Source organism: Ochotona curzoniae, unplaced genomic scaffold (assembly GCF_017591425.1).
Source record: "Ochotona curzoniae isolate NIBS_2020 unplaced genomic scaffold, NIBS_Ocur_1.0 contig_1274, whole genome shotgun sequence".
Taxonomy (NCBI): Eukaryota; Metazoa; Chordata; class Mammalia; order Lagomorpha; family Ochotonidae; genus Ochotona; species Ochotona curzoniae.
The window spans coordinates 2393512-2412547 of record NW_024465023.1 but is presented as its reverse complement, the minus strand read 5'-3'; the positions used below and the strand labels follow the sequence as shown (position 1 = coordinate 2412547).

The following is a 19036-nucleotide window of genomic DNA, read 5'->3' as shown; positions in this document are numbered from 1 at the left end:
TCCCTGGATGTATTTTTTCCATTTATTAGAGTGTGAATTCCTACAGCCACATTTAATTTTCCTTTAGGCCTTTTATGATGCCAGCAAGTTGCCTTTTCCATTGCAAGAGCCCATCAAAATATTTGTGCACCTGAGTGACACCTGCTTGATGTACTTTAATAGTGAGAAGAAACCCAAGTGAAGAGGCATGGCCAAGAAGAAAACAGATGTTACAGACTCCAAGGCAGTGACCATCTAGTACAAACAGGCCAAAATCCAGGAAGCCACGAGGGATCCTTGTCTCCACAGAAGCTCAGCCTGGATAGATGCTGGGCTGGCTTAGTCTTAAACCTAGGGTAGATGTTGTTTTTGAGGGAAACAGTCGAAGTCTAAGCTTAGTTTCTTGTTAAAAACATGTTCATTTACTCCATTTTATTTATTTTAAAGACAGTATGACATATCCATCCTTCATCTGCTAGCTCACTTCCCAAATGACCAGGATTGGTATAACTCAGTCTGTTTCCCACCTGGGAGGTAGGGCCCCAACTTGAGCCATCACCCGCTGCCTTCCCTGGTATGGATTAGCAGGCAACTGGAATCAGGAGTGGAGCAAGCAGGACTTGAACCAAGCACTCCACTAAGGAGTGTAGGGATCCCGAGCACGGCATAATGAACACTTGCACCCCCTTTCTCATTTCTAAGCTTGACCAGATAGGGTTGCTTATTTGTTTTTAAGCAGAGCAAATGTCATTATCCGCTTAGGTCCAGTTAATTGTAGATCGAACTTAAGACAATAACTTGGTAAGGTCTATGGTTTCCTCACTGAAACCATGAAACCATGAAAGTGACCATTTTGACAGATGTGGTATATGTAGCCTGAGTTGACACCAGCCTGCCTCTCTGCGAAGGAGCAAGTCACAGATAATGAAGTGGAGTTCTCTAGCAAGACACTAGGGAATATAAATTACTGGGAAAATCATGAACTAGGAAAAAGGGGAGCCTAAAGGCAAAGCCTACATGGAAAAGAAACCTGCTTTAAAGAAGCCATAGGCTTTATTATCTCATGAAAGGATTTTCAAAAAGCTACACAGCAGAAAACTGCCAGTCAGGAAACATGAATAATGTATAAATTTTGGTTGTTCATCATAAATCTCCTAAATCAGTTCTGCTGAACAATACTTTATATATTTTTTTAATTTTTAAATGAGTAATTTCACATTTTTCACAATACAGATTTAGAAGCACAAGGGTTTTTCCCTCCTTCCATATCTAATCCTTCTTATTTTCCCCCAAATTAGTGCATTAGCATATTCATTTGTTTCACAGTAACAAGCTTAGCTTTCTGATAAAGATTGGGTCCAAAGGATTTTGGTTTTTCATGCCTCCACCTGGACATGAGCACTTGAATTTCTCCTGATAATCTGCATATTTAGAGCATGTGTGTTTAGAATATTACAATGGGCTGTGACTGTACTGCTGCCATGAATTAGTCACTGCCTTAGTATACTGCCTTACATTCCCTCCTTCCTGGGTATTCGGGCACAGAAAGTAAGATTATTCTGAATCTATTCTATTATTTATTTAGTTGCTTATTTGAGAGAGAGGAGGAACAGGGGGGACAGAGGGAAGGAGGGAGGGAAGGAGGGAGAGGTGGAGGAGGGAGAGCGGGAGAGGGAGAGAGGGAAGGAGGGAGAGAGAGAGAGAGAGAGAGAGAGGCTTTGTTTCTGCTTGTTCACTCCCTAAATGCCTGCAACAGCAGGGGTGGAGTCCTGGCCAAAAGCTGAACAAGAGTCTCCCCAAAAGGTGGCAGGGACTTAACTACTGAGCCATCACCCGCTGTTTCCCATAGGGAGCTAGAGCCAGGAATTGAACTCTGAGACAGAAGAATTTCTTTCTTAAGTAATTTGTTTGCCTACCATGCCTGACTCCTTAATAGGTGCTGATGGATTAGGTTAAAAAAGCTTAAAAGCTGGATGATGAACAAAAGAATACTACCAATAAAATTATTCTTTACTGACTCCACTTAAATAAATCCTATTACTTATTCAGAGAAATACTAACCATTTCTTGTTCATAAATGTATTTCTTCTGCCTCAATATTGCTCAACAAATATTTGTTGTTCTGCTAGCATCCCCATGTGCTTGGCATAAGCAAACAAAAATCCTCTCCTAGGGAAATATCATCAATTTATTCCCACTCACACATAAATTTTTTTAGCACAACATCCAGTACAAAGACAAAGATAATAAAGCCTGTGAAGAGATAAGACAGAATGAGCAAGAAGCATCCAAGCCCACAGATAACAGAGAAGGCCCCGGGGATACCTGATTCTGGAATCATCCCTCAGTACAGGAGTGGAAGTAAACAGCCTTGCTTTGCCAGGACAAGCATGTGTGTAAAGGTTGTTACAAGGTCTCATTCTTTCAAGAGCATTCCTTTGATGATGGTCAAAATCAGCCACAGTGGGAAAAAAATCATGAGATTTAAAGTTAAAATATTCCTCCCTCATGGGTATATGAATGTTCACTGTATAATTTTTAAAATTTTCTGTGCTTTTGAGATTTCCCATAGTAAAATGTTGAAAAATGAAATGCAATTCCTTCCTTTTCCAGGCCCCCATCCTAGCTGTTCTATCATTGATTTTGAGAGGCAACAGACTCCAAATACATTATGAGGATACTTTTAAAAGTTCATGGAAAAACGGAATTTGGAAAAAAAAAAGGTTATTTTGGTTCAAAGACATTGAAATCCATGAATATTTTTTCATAGTATGTATTTTCATGAACATTTTAAGGCCGTTTCGTAGACTCAGCTACTACTAGTCACATCCATCTTGTCCCTAACACAAGATGCTTCTGTTAGACCCTCACATCATCTCCTTAGCTTCCTAAGGAAGCTTCAAAAAGCTTTTTGCTTCAAAAAGTCAGCTATACTTATGACTGTTGTTTACAACAACAACAACAAAAAGAATAAACGTTATACTAGGGCCCAGCGCAGTGGCACAGTGGTTAAGGTCCTCGCCTTGCACGCCCGGGATCCCATATGGGTGCCGGTTCTATCCTGGCAGCCCCGCTTCCCTTCCAGCTCCCTGCCTGTGGCCCGGGAAAGCAGTCGAGGACAGCCCAAAACTCTCCCTGCACCCGCGTGGGAGACCCAGAAGAGGCTCCTGGCTTTGGATCGGCATAGCATCGGCCGTTGTGCTCACTTGGGGAGTAAATCATTGGACAGAAGATCTTCCTCTCTGTCTCTCCTCTCTGTATATCAGCCTTTCCAGTAAATAATAATAATAATAATAATAATAAATGTTATACTAAAAAGATGTCAAAGAAATTTCTTTGGTGGAAAATGGAAGAATAATTTTCAAACTCCAATCCCTTTCTTGCGGTATATATGTGAGAAATGTTCATTTCTCCTTTTTTATGGCTATGAACATTTCTTTAAAGATTCAAGGTTTTCCTCCATCTTTCTCTTACTGCCAGAAGGAAAAAAATAATCCCTCCACATACACCATATTTTACTTTCTTTTGGGTTTTATTTTATATGCTGATGGGGGCTTATTTTGCTTCAAAACGTTCCAAGAGACATCTGTTAAAATGTTGTGGGTATTCCAGCAGGAAATGTTTTGAAAAATTGGCTTTGGTTTGTGATCTAACTGATACCACATGGCATTTATAGCAGTCAATTTTCAGAGCTGTTTATTACTTTCATGCTGTCTTAAACATGAGAAATATTTACAGTGACTAGATATGGTGTTACATTTGAATATAGGAATAAAATCTTAGCACAACGAAGTTCATTGCAAGTCAGTTGAGTTTCTAGTGAGAGGACATGAGCTCTTGTTTGTCTTTAGGCCAAGTCTCTGCAGTTATACCCACACTATGGTTCAACTGTTTGCCCCCTAGTTTTCTGTGCAGGGGAGAATATATGTGTTATACGTAAATATGAACTGTTTCAATCTTTCTCAAAGGCTTAAAGAAGTCTGGCAGTGCTTGATGTAACACTTGGATTCACTTGACATGGTCTCAGAGACTCCCACTGGCTGGCCCTGTGTTCTAATTTACCCAACATGTTTAGTAATACAGTTTTAATTCACCCTGAACTCCTCTCTTCCCAACTCTAACATTCACCAGTGAGATCAGTAGAGGTTTAGAGGATATCCCATGCTTTTGATGTCCTGTATTTCTCATCCCTTTCCCAGTTTGACCTCAGCCACCATTTCTCTCCCAGATAATCAGGGTTTCCAAATTTCCGCAATAGGCTGGGATGCAGCATAGTCACCTGCCATTCCATCCTCAACCTCAAATATCTAACCACCTTCATACTGCACTTCCAGCCAGACTCAAGACTACAAAGGAGCCCAAAAGCACTCTCGTTAAGATCCTGGGAATGTCTTGTGAAAACCCCAAGGGAATAAATCTCTGAGTCAGGATTCTGGACAGTGGCTGTGACTGGTTCTTTGTACCACCTTATACATTTATATCCATTTAAAACACCACGAGCATGAACAGCGATGCCTCTGAAAAATCCTCTTACCAGAAGTAAGTCTTTTTTTCAAATTACACTTGTACTTCCTTTTGCTGACAGATATAGTCACCAACTACTGCCTCAAGTCTCCTGACATGCACTTAATAATTACACACACACACACACACACACACAACCAATAAGCATATGGAAGGTGCTAAACATCATTACTCATTGGGAAAAGTCACTTTCAATCCACTTCCCTGTGAATGTGCCTGGGAAAGCAGCAGAGGATGGCCCAAGTGCTTGGGGCTCTACATCCATGTGGAAAACCCAAAAGAAACTACTGGCTCCTAGCTTCAAACCACCCTAGCTCTGGCCATTGCAGCCATTTGGGGAGTGAACCAGCAAATGGAAGATCTTTCTTTGTCTATCTCTCCTGCTCTCTGTAACCCTGCCTTTCAAACAAGCAAGCAAATATTTTTTCACCCAGTTATACTTTTCTTTTTCATTTCACTTTCCACAACTCTTTTTGAAATATATCTAGTGCTGGCAAGGATGCACAGCAACTGGGACTCACATTACTGGCTGGCAGGAGTGTGCTGTGTGGCAGTGTGTAGTACATGGAAACATATATCTACCCTTGAAGTCCCACTTAGTAAATGGAGGTAAGAAAACATGAGTATGTTCACAAAAAACCTTGCACAAAAAATTACACCAGTTTCATTTAAAGCAAATAAAAACAAGACAAGCAAACAACACACACAAACAAACAAAACAACCCCACAACTTGGAATAACCCAAACATCTACCAGTAGCATAAAAGACAAACAGAATATGGAATGCTGTATTCCTACAATGGAGTACTACACAGTAAGAGAGAACATGCTATTGCCACATTAAACATCAATATCAAAACAGTAGGGGTAGCAAAAGAAACTCAATGCAAAAGACGGTGTGCTCATTCCCTTTTGGATCTCATTGTGCTGGTCGACATTTTAGGTATGAGCTTTGACTTTGGCGAGCAGAGCTTGAATGCCAATGGCAGTGGTCCAGGTTGCACCCCAAGAGAGGCTTTCTCAAAACCAGCATGTAATCTCTCTCCTTTTGATCTCAGCTCGAATGGAACCAAAAATTTTCAAGTAATGAAATGCAAGACAACTTTATGAATTTTAAAGTTCAGGAACACTTCGTTTAATCACGTCCTGTTAAAGAAGCATTTTAAACATGCAGAGCCTAACACAATAGTATTTTTATAGACAGTTGTGGAAAGTAGTCCCCATATGAATGGAAAGAGAACTGCGGTGATCCCAGGATAGAAAACACTTCTCGCTGACTGGTCAGTTCAGTCATTTATTCACAGGAATTGCTCTGTATTGTCAAGAACACAAAACGGGGCCCACTGGACCATGCTGCCTGTCAAGCTGATGCCAATGTGAGTGTCTTATTCATCCTCTGTGGCCAGGGTTGCCAACTACTGGAGCCACTGCCAAGGGCCACTCAGTTTCATCAACCTCCAAGGTTGCTAGCAGCACATAAAAGACATGAGTGAGAGAGGAAAAGGCAGGCCAAATCTTTGAAGTACAGGAAAGAAAAGAGTCTTTGAACTGCTACAAATGGCATCAGCATCTTCACCCAAATCAGAGTGAACAGAGCAGCCCAGAGACAGGCTGAACTGAAGAGATGCTGCCTGTTCCAGTCCACTCCCATCAAACCTTTGCACTGGGAACTTGAGCCAGCTGTGGCGAAAGCTTGGCAGGCCCACATGTGACCACCCCCCACTGCACACTTAAGATTTACCCATTTATTTTGAAAGGGTTATAGAGAGAAAGTGTGATTTTTAGTTGCTGGTTCACTCCACAGATGACTGCAATGGCCAGCACTGGGACAGGCCAAACCCAGGAGCTAGGAGCTTCTTTCAGGTCTCCTATGTGGGTGGCAGGGACCCAAACACTCAGACTATTCCTCCATTGCCTTTCCCAGGCTATTAGCAGGGAACTGGATCAGAAGTGGAGAAGCCAGAACTTAACATATGGGACTCCAGTGTTGCAGGTGGCAACATTACCCACTAAACCACATCAACCCCAGAGCAAATTTTATACAAGTGAAAAAGCCAAGACTTTGTTATATACAAGTCACACACATTTTAATACAACACTATGGATCTTATCACAGGTATAGACTTCAGCCACTACCACAATCAGATTTTAGAACTGTTCTATTATCCCCCAAAGATCCTGCATGCCAGCCTTTTATAGTCACAGCCTTCTCCGACTCTTGACCCTCTGGCAGCCACTAATCTGTTCTCCATCACCATGGTTTTGTCTTTTTGAAAATATATGAGTGAAATCATACAGCATGTAACCTTTGGAGACTGGCTTCTTTCACTCAGCATAATGCCTTTGAAATCCATCCAAATTGTTGTGCACATCAATAATTCACTGGTTTTTATTACAAAGACTATTCCATTGTCTCTCTGTATTTTGAAGAGTGAAAATGTCTCAGGACTGTGAGCAAATGTCATCCTGAGAATATCTGTAATGATGTGTACTGACAGGGAGTTGTAACTGACTGTTCCACAGCCAGACTAATATTTAAAAGAGAATCAAAGAATTCCAAAACTAAACTCTTCCACAAAGGATTTGCTTTATTTCTCACAATATTTAATATGAACCAGATGTACTGGCTAATGCTTTCATTAGTTCTTGTGCTGGGTATTAGGCTATTGTCTTCTCACTCTGAACCTCTTCTGTTCTTTGCTCTGTGATGCCAGACTCTGAAAATGTTTCTTACTTGCCAGCTGCTCCCCGTTAGGTTTTTCCCAAGAGGGGGCAAAAGGGAGACCAGAAGGCTGGCAAATGAAGACGAGCTTTCTTCTTGCTGGTGCTCATCATTCTGTTAGCATCAGCCCAGCATCACCCCAGCAATGGTCCTTTACCCCAGCCATGGCAACTGGCACCTGCTTCTGGACCTGCAGACCAGCTTCATCTTTCCCTACTTCCTAACCCAGAGAGACACCAGGCCCTTCTGAGCTCCAAATGCATTAGTACCTGTCCACCAGCGGCCCCTTTTTAGAGGATGGAGTCTCAGCTCCTTATAAACTTCTGAGCTCCCAAGTTAGCAACTCTAATCAGGTCCTGGCTCCTTTGCCAGAGGACCAGAGATCTAGGTTCTGGTACCACAGAGCTGCTCAGTGACTCCAAGACCTAGGAGGGTTACTCACTTGCTGTGGTGACTATGGCAGTGCCACCTCAGTTTTCTATTTATCTTGTCAGTCTCATAATAATATCCTTATATTAAATTCCCTCTGCTAAAATAGCTGGAGTGGTTTCTGTCTTTATGATTAGAGCTTAGCAGATAAAACACATGGTACCAGACTTTCATCCTCTGGCTTGCTTATGGCCAAGGCATCTAAACTCCTTGCTACTCCTGTTTCTGAGTCTAGTCAAAAACTTTCATACAGTGTGATGCCTTGTTGGGGGTAAAGATGAGACCAATTTCTGCAACTCATATTGTGGCAGAGAAGACAACTGACATGGTCTCAAAAGAAAACTTCTGGTGATCTTTAAAAATGGGTACAGATAGAAAAAAGACTTGCTATGTTCAACAGATCTATCTATCCTTCCACATGGCAGGTACTGTGGTTTTCTCTAAGAAAATACCATCTCAGAAGATCAGGTGTGGTTAAAGTCACTGGCTATGTAAAGACAGTGCCCAAGATCCATCTCCATTCTGCAGACTGAAGAGGTGTGTCCTATGGACAGTGCAACTGAAATCTTATAGCAGAGACTAACATCAAGCTCTTCTTTCCCTACTACAGCAAAAAGGATCCTCTGGACACACATACACATGTGTTTATAGCACACAGCTCTGGCCAATTGTTATTCCTATGCTCAAAACTCTTCAATAAATTTCTAGGCTTATACAGTAAGTTCAGACATTTTAGTCTGACATTCAGGATTCTTCCAGAGCTGGCCTACTAGAGCATTCCAGCAAGGGCCCTCTTTACTAAAATCCTTTGCACCAACACAATGCACTGGGGCTCATGAATGCATAGTCCAACTTCTACCTTTCACGATTTTTCAATCTGTAGTCCTTTCTCTCACCATGATCACATCAAAACTCTGTCTCCAAGGGCTGCTCATTTTCTCCCCTTTTCATAAAGTTTATTTCTGCTCCAATACCTCAACACCTCAAGCAATGAAGTTCCAACACCTTAGAACCAACACAATACAATTGCCTCTAGTGCACTTGTATTCAGGGTGCCAAAGATAATGTCTCATTCATTTTCTATCCTTCCATTACTTACTAAGAGTTGGTGTCAACAGTTTTTCTTTTTTAACAAAATGAGGAAATGAATAAGAATCTACTTGGGAGAGAAGGAAAGTCAAGCAGAGAAACTGCTCTGAGAGTTCAGGAAGGCTTCTTGTGAAACAGGTGTCATTAGTGTGTCCAAGGCCTAGGGTCTCTGTAAAGGGTCTGTGTGAAATTCATCTGGAAAAGCAAGCTAGGACCCTATTTAAGAGAGTTTAGATAGTTGGGCTAAGGATTTGAAGTTCTTTATGTGGAATGGAAGAATTGAAGCTTTGGGTTAGGAAAGAACTTACATGTCAAATACTCTCAGACTAAAGTTAGACTACTTCATTTTTAAAGATTTATTTATTTTTATTGGGAAGGCAGATTCACAGAGAGAAGGAGATACAGAGAGAAAGATCTTCCATCTACTGGTTCACTCCCCAAATTACCACAACAGCTGGAACTGGGTGGATCTGAAGCCAGGAGCCAGGAACTTCTTCCAGGTCTCTATGTGGGTGCAGGGTCCCAAGGCTTTGGGCCATCCTTTGCTGCTTTTCCAGGCCACAAGCAGGGAAATGGATGGGAAATGGAGCAGCTGGGACACAAACTGGCGCCCAGATGGGATTCTGGTGCATGTAAGGTGAGGACTTTAGCCACTAGGCTACCATGCCAGGTCCAAACTTTTTCCCAATTGGCTAAAGGAGGAAATCACTCAAACTAGGACCCAGAGCTTTTTAGTCATAGTTCAGAGCTATAAACAATTAACTTTCTCTATCAAAAAGGTTAAAAAAAAAGTGTCTCATAAGAAAGCAAGCAGCTTCTAAGAAAACACACACACACACACACACACACACACACACACACACAAGTTTCTTAAGGAATTAGAAGACTGTGAATTGCATAGTGAGCCAGAAGAGCACATCAGACTGGAGCTGGTAGGCGAGGCGCTTTAGGGTTCCTGACAGCCCTGGGCTGGAGCCCCTCGCATCGCATCAGCTCTTGGTCATCCATGACTCTGCCTTCCCTTTCTCTGTGGCTTCATATTGCAGTTTGGGTGCTCTACTGGCTGAGAGCAGAGCTGGGACTGAGAGTCCCTGATCCAACCTTTCCTTTGCTATAGAAGATTTGCACCTATCTACAAGTCTGCTTTGCTTTGCTACAGCCTGCCTGGTTTGTCAACCTCCTCTAAACTTATTGTATTGATTTATTACCTTCATTCTAAAACTGGCCAGTCAACCAAATTCTCTCTGGCTTCAGCTTATCTCAGATAATTTGCTCCTTTAAATCATTAACAAAAAATTCTAACATTTAGAATTGCTCTATAACGAAAAGCATCCTATCACCCATTTACTTATTAATCTATCCAATTCGGGTTTTTTTTTTTTTTGCATCAGTGTGAGCTCATGAGAATTTATCATATTTAGTGTGGTATAACTCATTATTGTAGCTATTTAGTGCTTAAAGGGTCCCACATTTAGCCTTTGGCACCTCTAGTTGGCTATGTGCCTTTTTGAAATGCCTCCCGATTAGTTGTTGAGCATTTTTACTTTCTGGCGCCATATGACAGTCCAGGCTTATCTTATATCTTCCCTGACTCAGAATAAATCTTTTCTCTAAGCAGGCCTCTGCCCTCTCATGAGAGAGTGATATTGCAAAATAAGAGCTGGGCACTGGATGTGCTCGGTGCTACCAGAGTGTCATCACTCTCGGCTAACACAGGCAGCCGCTCTGCTTTCTGCACACGTTTATTTTCTATCTGTCCATGTGCATCTCTATGTACACATATGTGCATGTTTATAAATTCATTCTGACATGGTAGGTTTTGATCCAACATCCCAGTGTTCACTCCAGACTTCCCCCTTTTTTGATTTGTACCTCCTTTCTCCAATAGTAGAAAATCTGGCTGTCATTATCCACAATATATTTCTACATGTGCTTAATCCTCACAATATACATATTGTGTCCGCCTCATTCTCTTGTGGAAAATAAAGTCAGTCATTAGAGTACGGTATTTTCATCCAATCCTTCTGCTCCCAAATTTCCATTGTGGCTGCTGCCAGCCTGCTCCCCAGAGAGCTGCTGCCTGCGAGATAGGCTTGCAGGCCTGCACACTGCTGTGTCAGAAGGAGCTGGAGCAGAAAAAACAGGAGACCGGCTTTGCGCACAGCCAGATTGCCCATCTCCACAAGCTCTATATAGGAGGCACTGGCACTCTTAGCCGGGAGGATTTCCTGTGGATTCCAGAACTGGCCATCCCCCCCTGGGAGGTCGTATCATCTGTGCCTTCATTCCAGATGGAGAAGACGAGGTAAACTTCCGTGTATTCATAAGAACCCTTGCTCATTTCAGACCCATCAACAATGATAAGAACAAAGATGCGAAAGGCCAAGAGCCACTCAACAGCTGAAGCAACAAACTGCACTTTGCTTTTCAACTGTATGATTTAGGTAAAGATGACAAGATCTCCCGCAGTGAGCTGATAAAAGTGTTACATATGACGGTTGGCGCAAACATCTCAGAAGAGCAACTGGGTGGCACAGCGGACAGGACTATCCAGAATGCTGATGGTGCCATATCCTTTGTAGAATTTGTTAAAGTTTTTGAGAAGATGGGCATAGAACAGAAGATGAGCATCCACTTTCTTGACTAAATCATCAAGACCAGAGTGTTGCTTGTTTTAAGAACTGGAACTGAAGGGTCCTCCTCCTGTTCACCTGCCCCACCTCTTTCCATCCTCCTAATTCTCCCAAGATGCTATTGCATGACAATCCCAGATGAACTCTTTCAATGCAAACCCGCCTTTGGTGTTAACAGAACATTATAGAATGAGGCACTCAAGTCTATCTCCCTGTAGTATACTTCCATCAGTTCTCCATTTCCAAGTATCACCATCTTCCCTTTAATGCTGCTGGATGCCACCCAGCCATCCAGCTTGAGAGCATGAAAAGGGGAGTCATGCCAAGAACCAGCTACCAAAGCATTTCCACTGAAAAACCTGAGATCTCAGCCTCTCCTTCACTCAGTCTCCCACTTTTCCTTTACTTTTCCTGATTCTGTCACCCAACCTATCCTCCAGTTGGCCTTTCAGTTCCCCTACTTTTTATTAACACAAAATAGCCTATGTTCTACGTGGCATCCAAAATCATGTCTATTAAATATATTTGTATCTTGGCAAGATACCTCTGTGGTGTGTGGAGTGTAAACATTTTTATTTATCAGGAGCCTACACTTCTCCTGGAAGATTGTGACTGCCTCCTGGATCCCTGTCTTCTGTTTTGTCATCACAGGGATGTTAGATGGGGATGTTCTTCATGAGAGGTGACAGGTGTCAAGCCAAGTGTTTCTGTGGCTTGTCCATGTCCCTGTATCTCCTACCTCTGACCACCTCTGACCTTACACACATACCTATGTGGCTGCTCTAGTTTGGGCTGTGGTGCTTCTGCAGGCACTAGCCAGGGGGCTACCTGCTTGCATCATCTCCATCAGAATGCTGCTTGAGCAATACGCATGGGAGTTGGATCATGGCTTTTGGAACAAAGAACGAGGCATCCTGCAAGGCCTGCCAATTCACACCCTGTAGCAAGCATCCTGTCTTATACGCATTCAAGTGTTTTCCACTTCATATTCCAAATAGAGAGACAACTGTTAGGGAAGTACCTAATTTACCTGTCCAGTATTAAGCATTATCCTCACTATCTTGAAGGCTTTTAGACTTGGCAAATGACTATGCTGGAAGCTAGTCAGCTCCTAATAGAAGGCCAAAGCATTAATGTATTGCAGCATGAGCTATCTGCTTACACTGGCATGCTAGCTCTCCTGCTAGACTACTGGCATTTCCTTAGAAACATGGAATCTGGTGTTGGTGAAACAACCATGAGGAGGAATTATAGACTTCTGAGTAAGCCAGAGCAGCTTCTTTGTCAGAGTCAGCCTAAACTTTAGACCTCATGAAGCAGGATGCTCTTACCCTAACACTTGCCTATGTATGGCTCATCACTAATGTACCAGCTCCTGGCGGCCCTTTCCTGACTCAGCACTTGTGTCCTTGCTTAGGCAAAGAAAGGACACATCTGTTCCTTAGGAAAAGAATGGCTCATACATACCACTGCAAAAAGCATGGGGGACAGGTGTGGTCAGGGAGTCAGCGGGCAGGATGACTCACATGTAAATGAGTTAGGGATCTCTTTGAAGCATCATGGTGTCTTGTGATTAACTGATGCAGCATAGGCATTAGCTAAAGGGAACAAGTGTTTGCTAGGTATCCCCGAGGCTCTTTGGCTTGCATGTTGTAAGTTTCTAAGTTCCCCATTTTGGTTGCCTAGCAAATAGTTTTAGTGCACAGGTATACCTTTGGTCCATGTGCAAACATATTCATGGGTCCATCAAGAAATGCTTGTGGTTAAAACGAATACTATTTCTAAAGACACTATGGTTAGCTTTCTTTCTCCCTCCCCATCTCTTTCAAAATGGTTATATTGTTTATTAGTAATATAGTTAGGTTTGTTTGTTTCTGTTTGTTTTCCATTTGGGGTTCTCTTCACATACTAAGTCCGTGTGGTGCAGTGGGTTAAACCCCACCACTTACAACACCAGCACCAGTTCAAATCTCAGCTGCTCTTTTTCTGATCTAGCTCCTTGCCGATGCATCTGGGAAAGCAGCAGAAGCTGGCCCAAGTGCTTGGGCCCCTGCATGCATGTGACAGACACAAATGGAGTTCCCAGCTCCTGGCTTCAGCCTGGCTCAGTCCTGGCCGTTGTGGCCATTTAGAGAACTGAACCTGTGCCAGAAAGCTCCCCTCTGTTCTCTTCTCTGTTGCTGTAACTCTGCTTTCAAATAAATAAGCCTTTAAAGAATTACTTGTTTATGAGTGTGAGCTGCACAAAAACTACACACAGAGGACGATCAGTCCACCGGTATGCTGTTGCTCCTCTGTTTCCCCTTGTTCTTTCTAACCAGTCCTCCGGAGAGATCCTGGCATCGGCCTGACCCGGCCCTAGACATGTGGCCACCTGGGAAGTGAACCAGCAAATCAAAGAGCTCTCTCTTTCAAATAAATAAATGGTTTAAAAGATACTTTTGAATCACATCTCAGCCTTTTGGCTAAAAACAAGTATAAAAAGTAGAATCGACACAGCTTTATATATCAGGATCCATGAAACTAGGTCCTTATGGTTCAACATTAGTATGTTTGCATTGTTCCAGTTATAAAAACTGTTTTGGTGAACACTCCTAGTGTATAAATCTTTGCATACACTGAGTATTGCCTTGGGGTATATTGCTAGAAGTAGGTTGCTGGAGAAAAGAGTGATGAATCTTTGGACTTCACTAGTAACAATTTATAACTCGCCCAGCCTTCTCTGTGAGCTGACATTGTAGGCCTTTCCCGTGGTTATGAATGGTTATGAATACAGATTCAACTATTTAGGGATTCAGGCAGTGTGCTGGGTGCTAACATACAACTTCATCTTATTTATAAACATTAATAGCCTTGTGGGGATGAAATTATGATGCCAATTTTATAGATAGAGAAACCAGAACTTACAAAGATACAGCAACTTTTCTAAATTGCATAACTGAAGTTGTAGAGCTAGATATAAAACCAGCTAGAACTATACTCATATCACTGCCTTGATCAGCAAATCCTCACTATTGTGACTAATAGTTATGGAGTTCTCATGATAAATCAGGTACAGTTTGCATATATTAACACCATTAGTCCTTGTGCTGAATCTATGAAATATTATCTACTTTTATTACAGAGATACTAAATGATGACCTTGTCCTGGATCCAAAGCTAATGAGTAGCAGAGCTGGTATTTAAATCGAGGCCCTTGGTCTCACAGTGTGCCATTAACGAGCAAGGGCAGGCACAGCCTGCAGGCTTGTGGCAGACTACGTTTCAGGTGAATGCTTTTGCAAAGGAAGGAGGAAAAATGGCTTACTGGAGACTCACAGAAGAAAGCAGAGTTGTTGTCTAGAAAAGTGTCTAGGCAGGAGTGTGGGTGAAGACTCCCTGTCCTTCACACTGGCTGCATTTTCTCTTGGAGGAATCTATTCCTGTCTACAGCCTTGGCAGCTTAGTACACAGAACCATGTTCTAGCGAGGGCTGAGAGGCGGAACTTGAATGGCAAATCTTGACTTTGGTGTCCCCAGGTAATTCTGAAGCGCTAAATATTATCATTTGAGATGGACATCTGAAGTTTACTTCAGTCTTCTCTTGTTGATGTCTGTTAAATGAAGCGCCCTCATTGCCACTCATTATTAGTTTAAACCTTTCATTGGAGTCTTTGTTTTTTCAACATCACTGAAATTATGTTAATCATAAGAAAAGGTTATATTTTTCTGTCACTCCTATAAACATTAAAAATTATTCTCTTATCTCCCCCCAAAATGAAACCTAACTTAATGAGCCACAAAACATAAAGAATGGGGAAAAAATATTTTTTTAGCATTTTGATGCAGAGAATGGTTCATTGAAAGCAAATGCTTTGGCCAGCAGGTTTGAGGTAGATATGAATTTTGTTGAGGGTCCTTTCTGAGAAACACTAGCATGTGGAGCTCCTTTATCCAAAGAACTTGAAAGCCTCCCCTTTCCATCCTGGGGGCCGTGTGACAGCAGTGCAGTGTGTGAGCTGGGCACCGCGCACACCTGACAAGCCCTGGAGGACACGGTGCTACGTAAGCAGCTGCGGGCGGGAAACAGCTCCAAGTATCATCCAGGATTGCTCCAAGTCTTATCTTGATGTGTTGTAGCAAGTAGAGACTCTTAGGTGAAGTTGATTTTAGCTGGTCATTTGGCACCATGTGACCCCGATATTTGGCATGTTGAAGTTACCCAGTGCAAGGTTTAGAATCAAACACAGGACTTCAATTTCAAATAAAAACTGTACCTTGTTCGCACACTGTTGGGATTGCTCTAGACTCTCTGAGTCTCAGACTAGAATAATGAGAGAGCAGGAGGACAGAGGAGCAGGTAGCATGGCTTGGCTTGCTCACGGAAACCTCCGGCTCTCACTGCAACGGCACCCTGCCTGGAGGCCCAAGTGCTCAGGTGGCCCCACTGAGGCCCTGGAAGGCACACCCCGGGCACTGCAGGCATTCTGCAGGCATTCTGGGTCTGGTGCCACGCAGCATCTGCGATCCACACTTGGGGTCAGCAGAGTAAGAGCCACATCTGCCTGGGGCAGGATGAACCCGCAGCCAAGAGGCAGAGGTTCTGCACGCCCCCCACATCCCTTGGGCTCTTTGCAGGCTGGCTCCAGCAAGTCAGCCCCACTGTCTCTTGTCTTGTAATCATAGACATGGCAATGAGCATCTCGGCCTGTCACTGTGCTAAGCTCCTCACAAGCCTTACGTCATTACACCCCTGCTCCAGCAGTCAGGTGCTCTGCCCTGTGGGCCAAGAGAAGCGGCTTCACTCTATTACTAGTTTATCTTCCCCCTGCCCCCGGGTATTCCTTCCAAGAATAGAAGGGAACAGGTTTGTTGGTTCCCGAACACTCAGGAGCTGGTTTCTTAGCCAGCTTAGCGCCCCCTCGGGGAGATGGGAGAGTGAGTCCCAAGGCAGGATGGAGAGCCAACCTGAGGCTGCAGGCAGCCAGTGCGCATGCTCACCGTGAGGAAGTGGCGCTCCTTGCCCTCGCGCCTCCGCTGGCCATGCGTTGGAGGGTAGGCCGGCAGTGGAGGGGCAGCTACGGACAGCGGCGCAGCAGCTCTCTGCTCCCTGCGATCACTCCGGCTCCGGTGCTCTGAAGGGCACAGAGAAAGCAGTCAGACTGGAAAACACTGGGCACCCACAATTTCTCCTTCTGCTTTGGGAATTCGCAAAAAGGCTATTCATATAAGGAGGAAAAAAAATCTCAATTTCCAGGAGGACTGTCTTGCTCGTTTTCCAGATGGCCCTGGCACTCACTTCCTGTTACCTGAGCTCGGACCCGTGCATTTCAGTGGGTCCGTCTCATAATCTTTGACTTCTGGGCCTGGTTTTAAAACAACAGGAACAAAAAATAAATGACACTGGTGGAAGATTTGTCCCCACGGGTGCTGGAGTGGAAAGTCAGCACAGATGTCATTAGGGCCACCCCTCTGGGGTCACCCACTAGAAGCTGGAGCCCACCTCACATGGGCTGTGACAGCTGCTTCTTCAACTACTCACACCTACAAACAAGCCATGGGGGATACTGACACAGAAGTGGGCCAGTGCTACACATCAGGGCTTCTAGGCCTCATCTAAACTGTCTCCAATGTCAATGCTTATCAGAACAACTTTTTGAGGTCAAGATCTTTCTTGTTAAGAGTGCCCACCTGGGCCCAGCGCGGTGGCACAGTGGTTAAGGTCCTCGCCTTGCATGCCCCCGATCCCATATGGGCGCCGGTTCTAATCCCGGCAGCCCCGCTTCCCTTCCAGCTCCCTGCCTGTGGCCTGGGAAAGCAGTCGAGGACGGCCCAAGGCTTTGGGACCCTGCACCCGCATGGGAGACCTGGAAGAGGCTCCTGGCTTCGGATCGGCATAGCATCGGCCATTGCGCTCACTTGGGGAGTGAATCATTGGACGGAAGATCTTCCTCTCTGTCTCTCCTCTCTGTATATCCGCCTTTCCAATAAAAATAATCTTTAAAAAAAAAAAGAGTGCCCACCTGCGGCTGCCAGCTCATTAAGGAGTAGCACCTCAGCTATCTCTTTGCCCTGGGTGGAGAGTAGGCAGGCTACCTTACTGGCTCCATAAGAGTGCTTCTGCGGGGCAGGGGTGTGGCCGGGGGGGGGGGGGAACACTGGGCTACTAGAACCTGAAATGGTAGTACAGTCTGCATCCCTAATCCCTGAGACTGATAAAACTTAGCCCCCAGGCCAAAACTTTCAAAGAAATAACAATATAATTATATCTTTAGAAAGTCAATTTGCAATCTCCCTCTTCCTGTTTTATGAACATAAAGGATGGGATCAGTTAAAGCCATTGTTGACTCTGAATGTTAAAGAACTGGTAAGAAAAAGGGCAAATGGATCATCAGATTGTAAGTAACTTGAAGTCCAGATAGATGCTACTTCCTCGCATCACTGGAATGAAACTTGTCTGGGAAACCTCTTCCACACCAGGAACTCCTTGCAGGCAGTGTCCATAGTTTAGTATTCTAGCCTCCAATGACTGTATCTGGCTTCCAATAAGGTTTGTTGATGATTTGCTATGAAGCGGCTCGAAGGTAGCCAATATCGAGTTCACCTCACTCCCCCAGCTCCCTCCTTACACATAACTGCTGTCACTGCAGCCTCACCTGTCTGTGCTCCACTGTCCACGCCCTCCAGGTGGATGCCAGCTACTCCAGCAGTCTAAATAGGGGTGCTCCAGGGAAGCTCACTGTTAATTAGTGAAGCTCAGCAGTTGCCTGAGAGGTTGGTCTTTCTCTTGGCCACCAGATGGCAGTAGTAGATCATACTGATGAACATACTGCTCGGTTGTTGTTTCTTGGATGAGGTTAAAAAAAATCACTTTCTAATTTTAATTCTACACTGCATGTTTTTAATTCTGTGATGCCTATAATTCCTGTTTATGGCTCTCCGCAGTGCTATTAAAACTACTACACCCAAGATTTGCTATTGAGCCAACCACAAAACAAGTCAGTCTGTGGAGGGCGAGACGCAGCTCCCAGTCTTCCTTCCAAGCCCCCAGGAGGCTCCATATTCTTCTCTCACCCCCCAGAGGAAGTTCAGAGAAAACTGATATTGGTACTTGCTGTTATTCAGTTCTGACATTAAGTCCAAACTTGATAAAGCACTGAAATGCGATCACTTAAAAGCAGCTCAGTGTATCTGGCTGAATTTGTAAGAATTTAATCAGGGAAGACTTATTAATAACGATAACGGGATAAAAGTCATAACATCTCCAGGGCTAATGTTATTCAAACTTTCTAATGTAGGTCTCTGAGTACATCTTTAGTAAGTGCACCAGATTCGGGTGTGGTCACCTTGTGTCATCCATCCTCAACCCATTTCCTATAGAATTTGACTCAGTTCTCGGATCAGCTTCTCTGTGTGCAGCCATGCTGAATGCTTTGAATAAAATTAATTTGTAAGCTATCATCCTTGCCCTTAACTTGCTCCCAGCTTCACGGCAGAACACAGGCCAATGGCGCTTAGTCAAGACACAGACCTGTAAGTGGCATGATAGAAAGATGTCCTAGCTATCATGGGAATGCTGCCTAAGCGGCGCTTCAAAGGAGTGGCAGGAGCAGAAAAGGAGATTTCTGGAAAGTGACATGCATGTGACATTTGTTAAAGAAAGACTTTTTACATTGAAGTG

At 43.7% G+C, this 19036-nt stretch overlaps 1 protein-coding gene and 1 pseudogene across 2 annotated transcripts in view; one reads left to right on the top strand and one right to left on the bottom strand.

Annotated features, from left to right (window-relative positions):
• NHS (NHS actin remodeling regulator) overlaps positions 1-19036 on the bottom strand; it is a 321090-nt gene that overhangs the window by 14280 nt on the left and 287774 nt on the right. For both annotated transcript variants that reach the window (XM_041001249.1, XM_041001259.1), the window contains exon 3: positions 16357-16490. In XM_041001249.1, coding sequence (XP_040857183.1) covers positions 16357-16490 — 134 coding nt within the window. The remainder of the gene's footprint in view (positions 1-16356; positions 16491-19036) is intronic.
• On the top strand, positions 4491-11390 carry LOC121170145 (annotated as a pseudogene).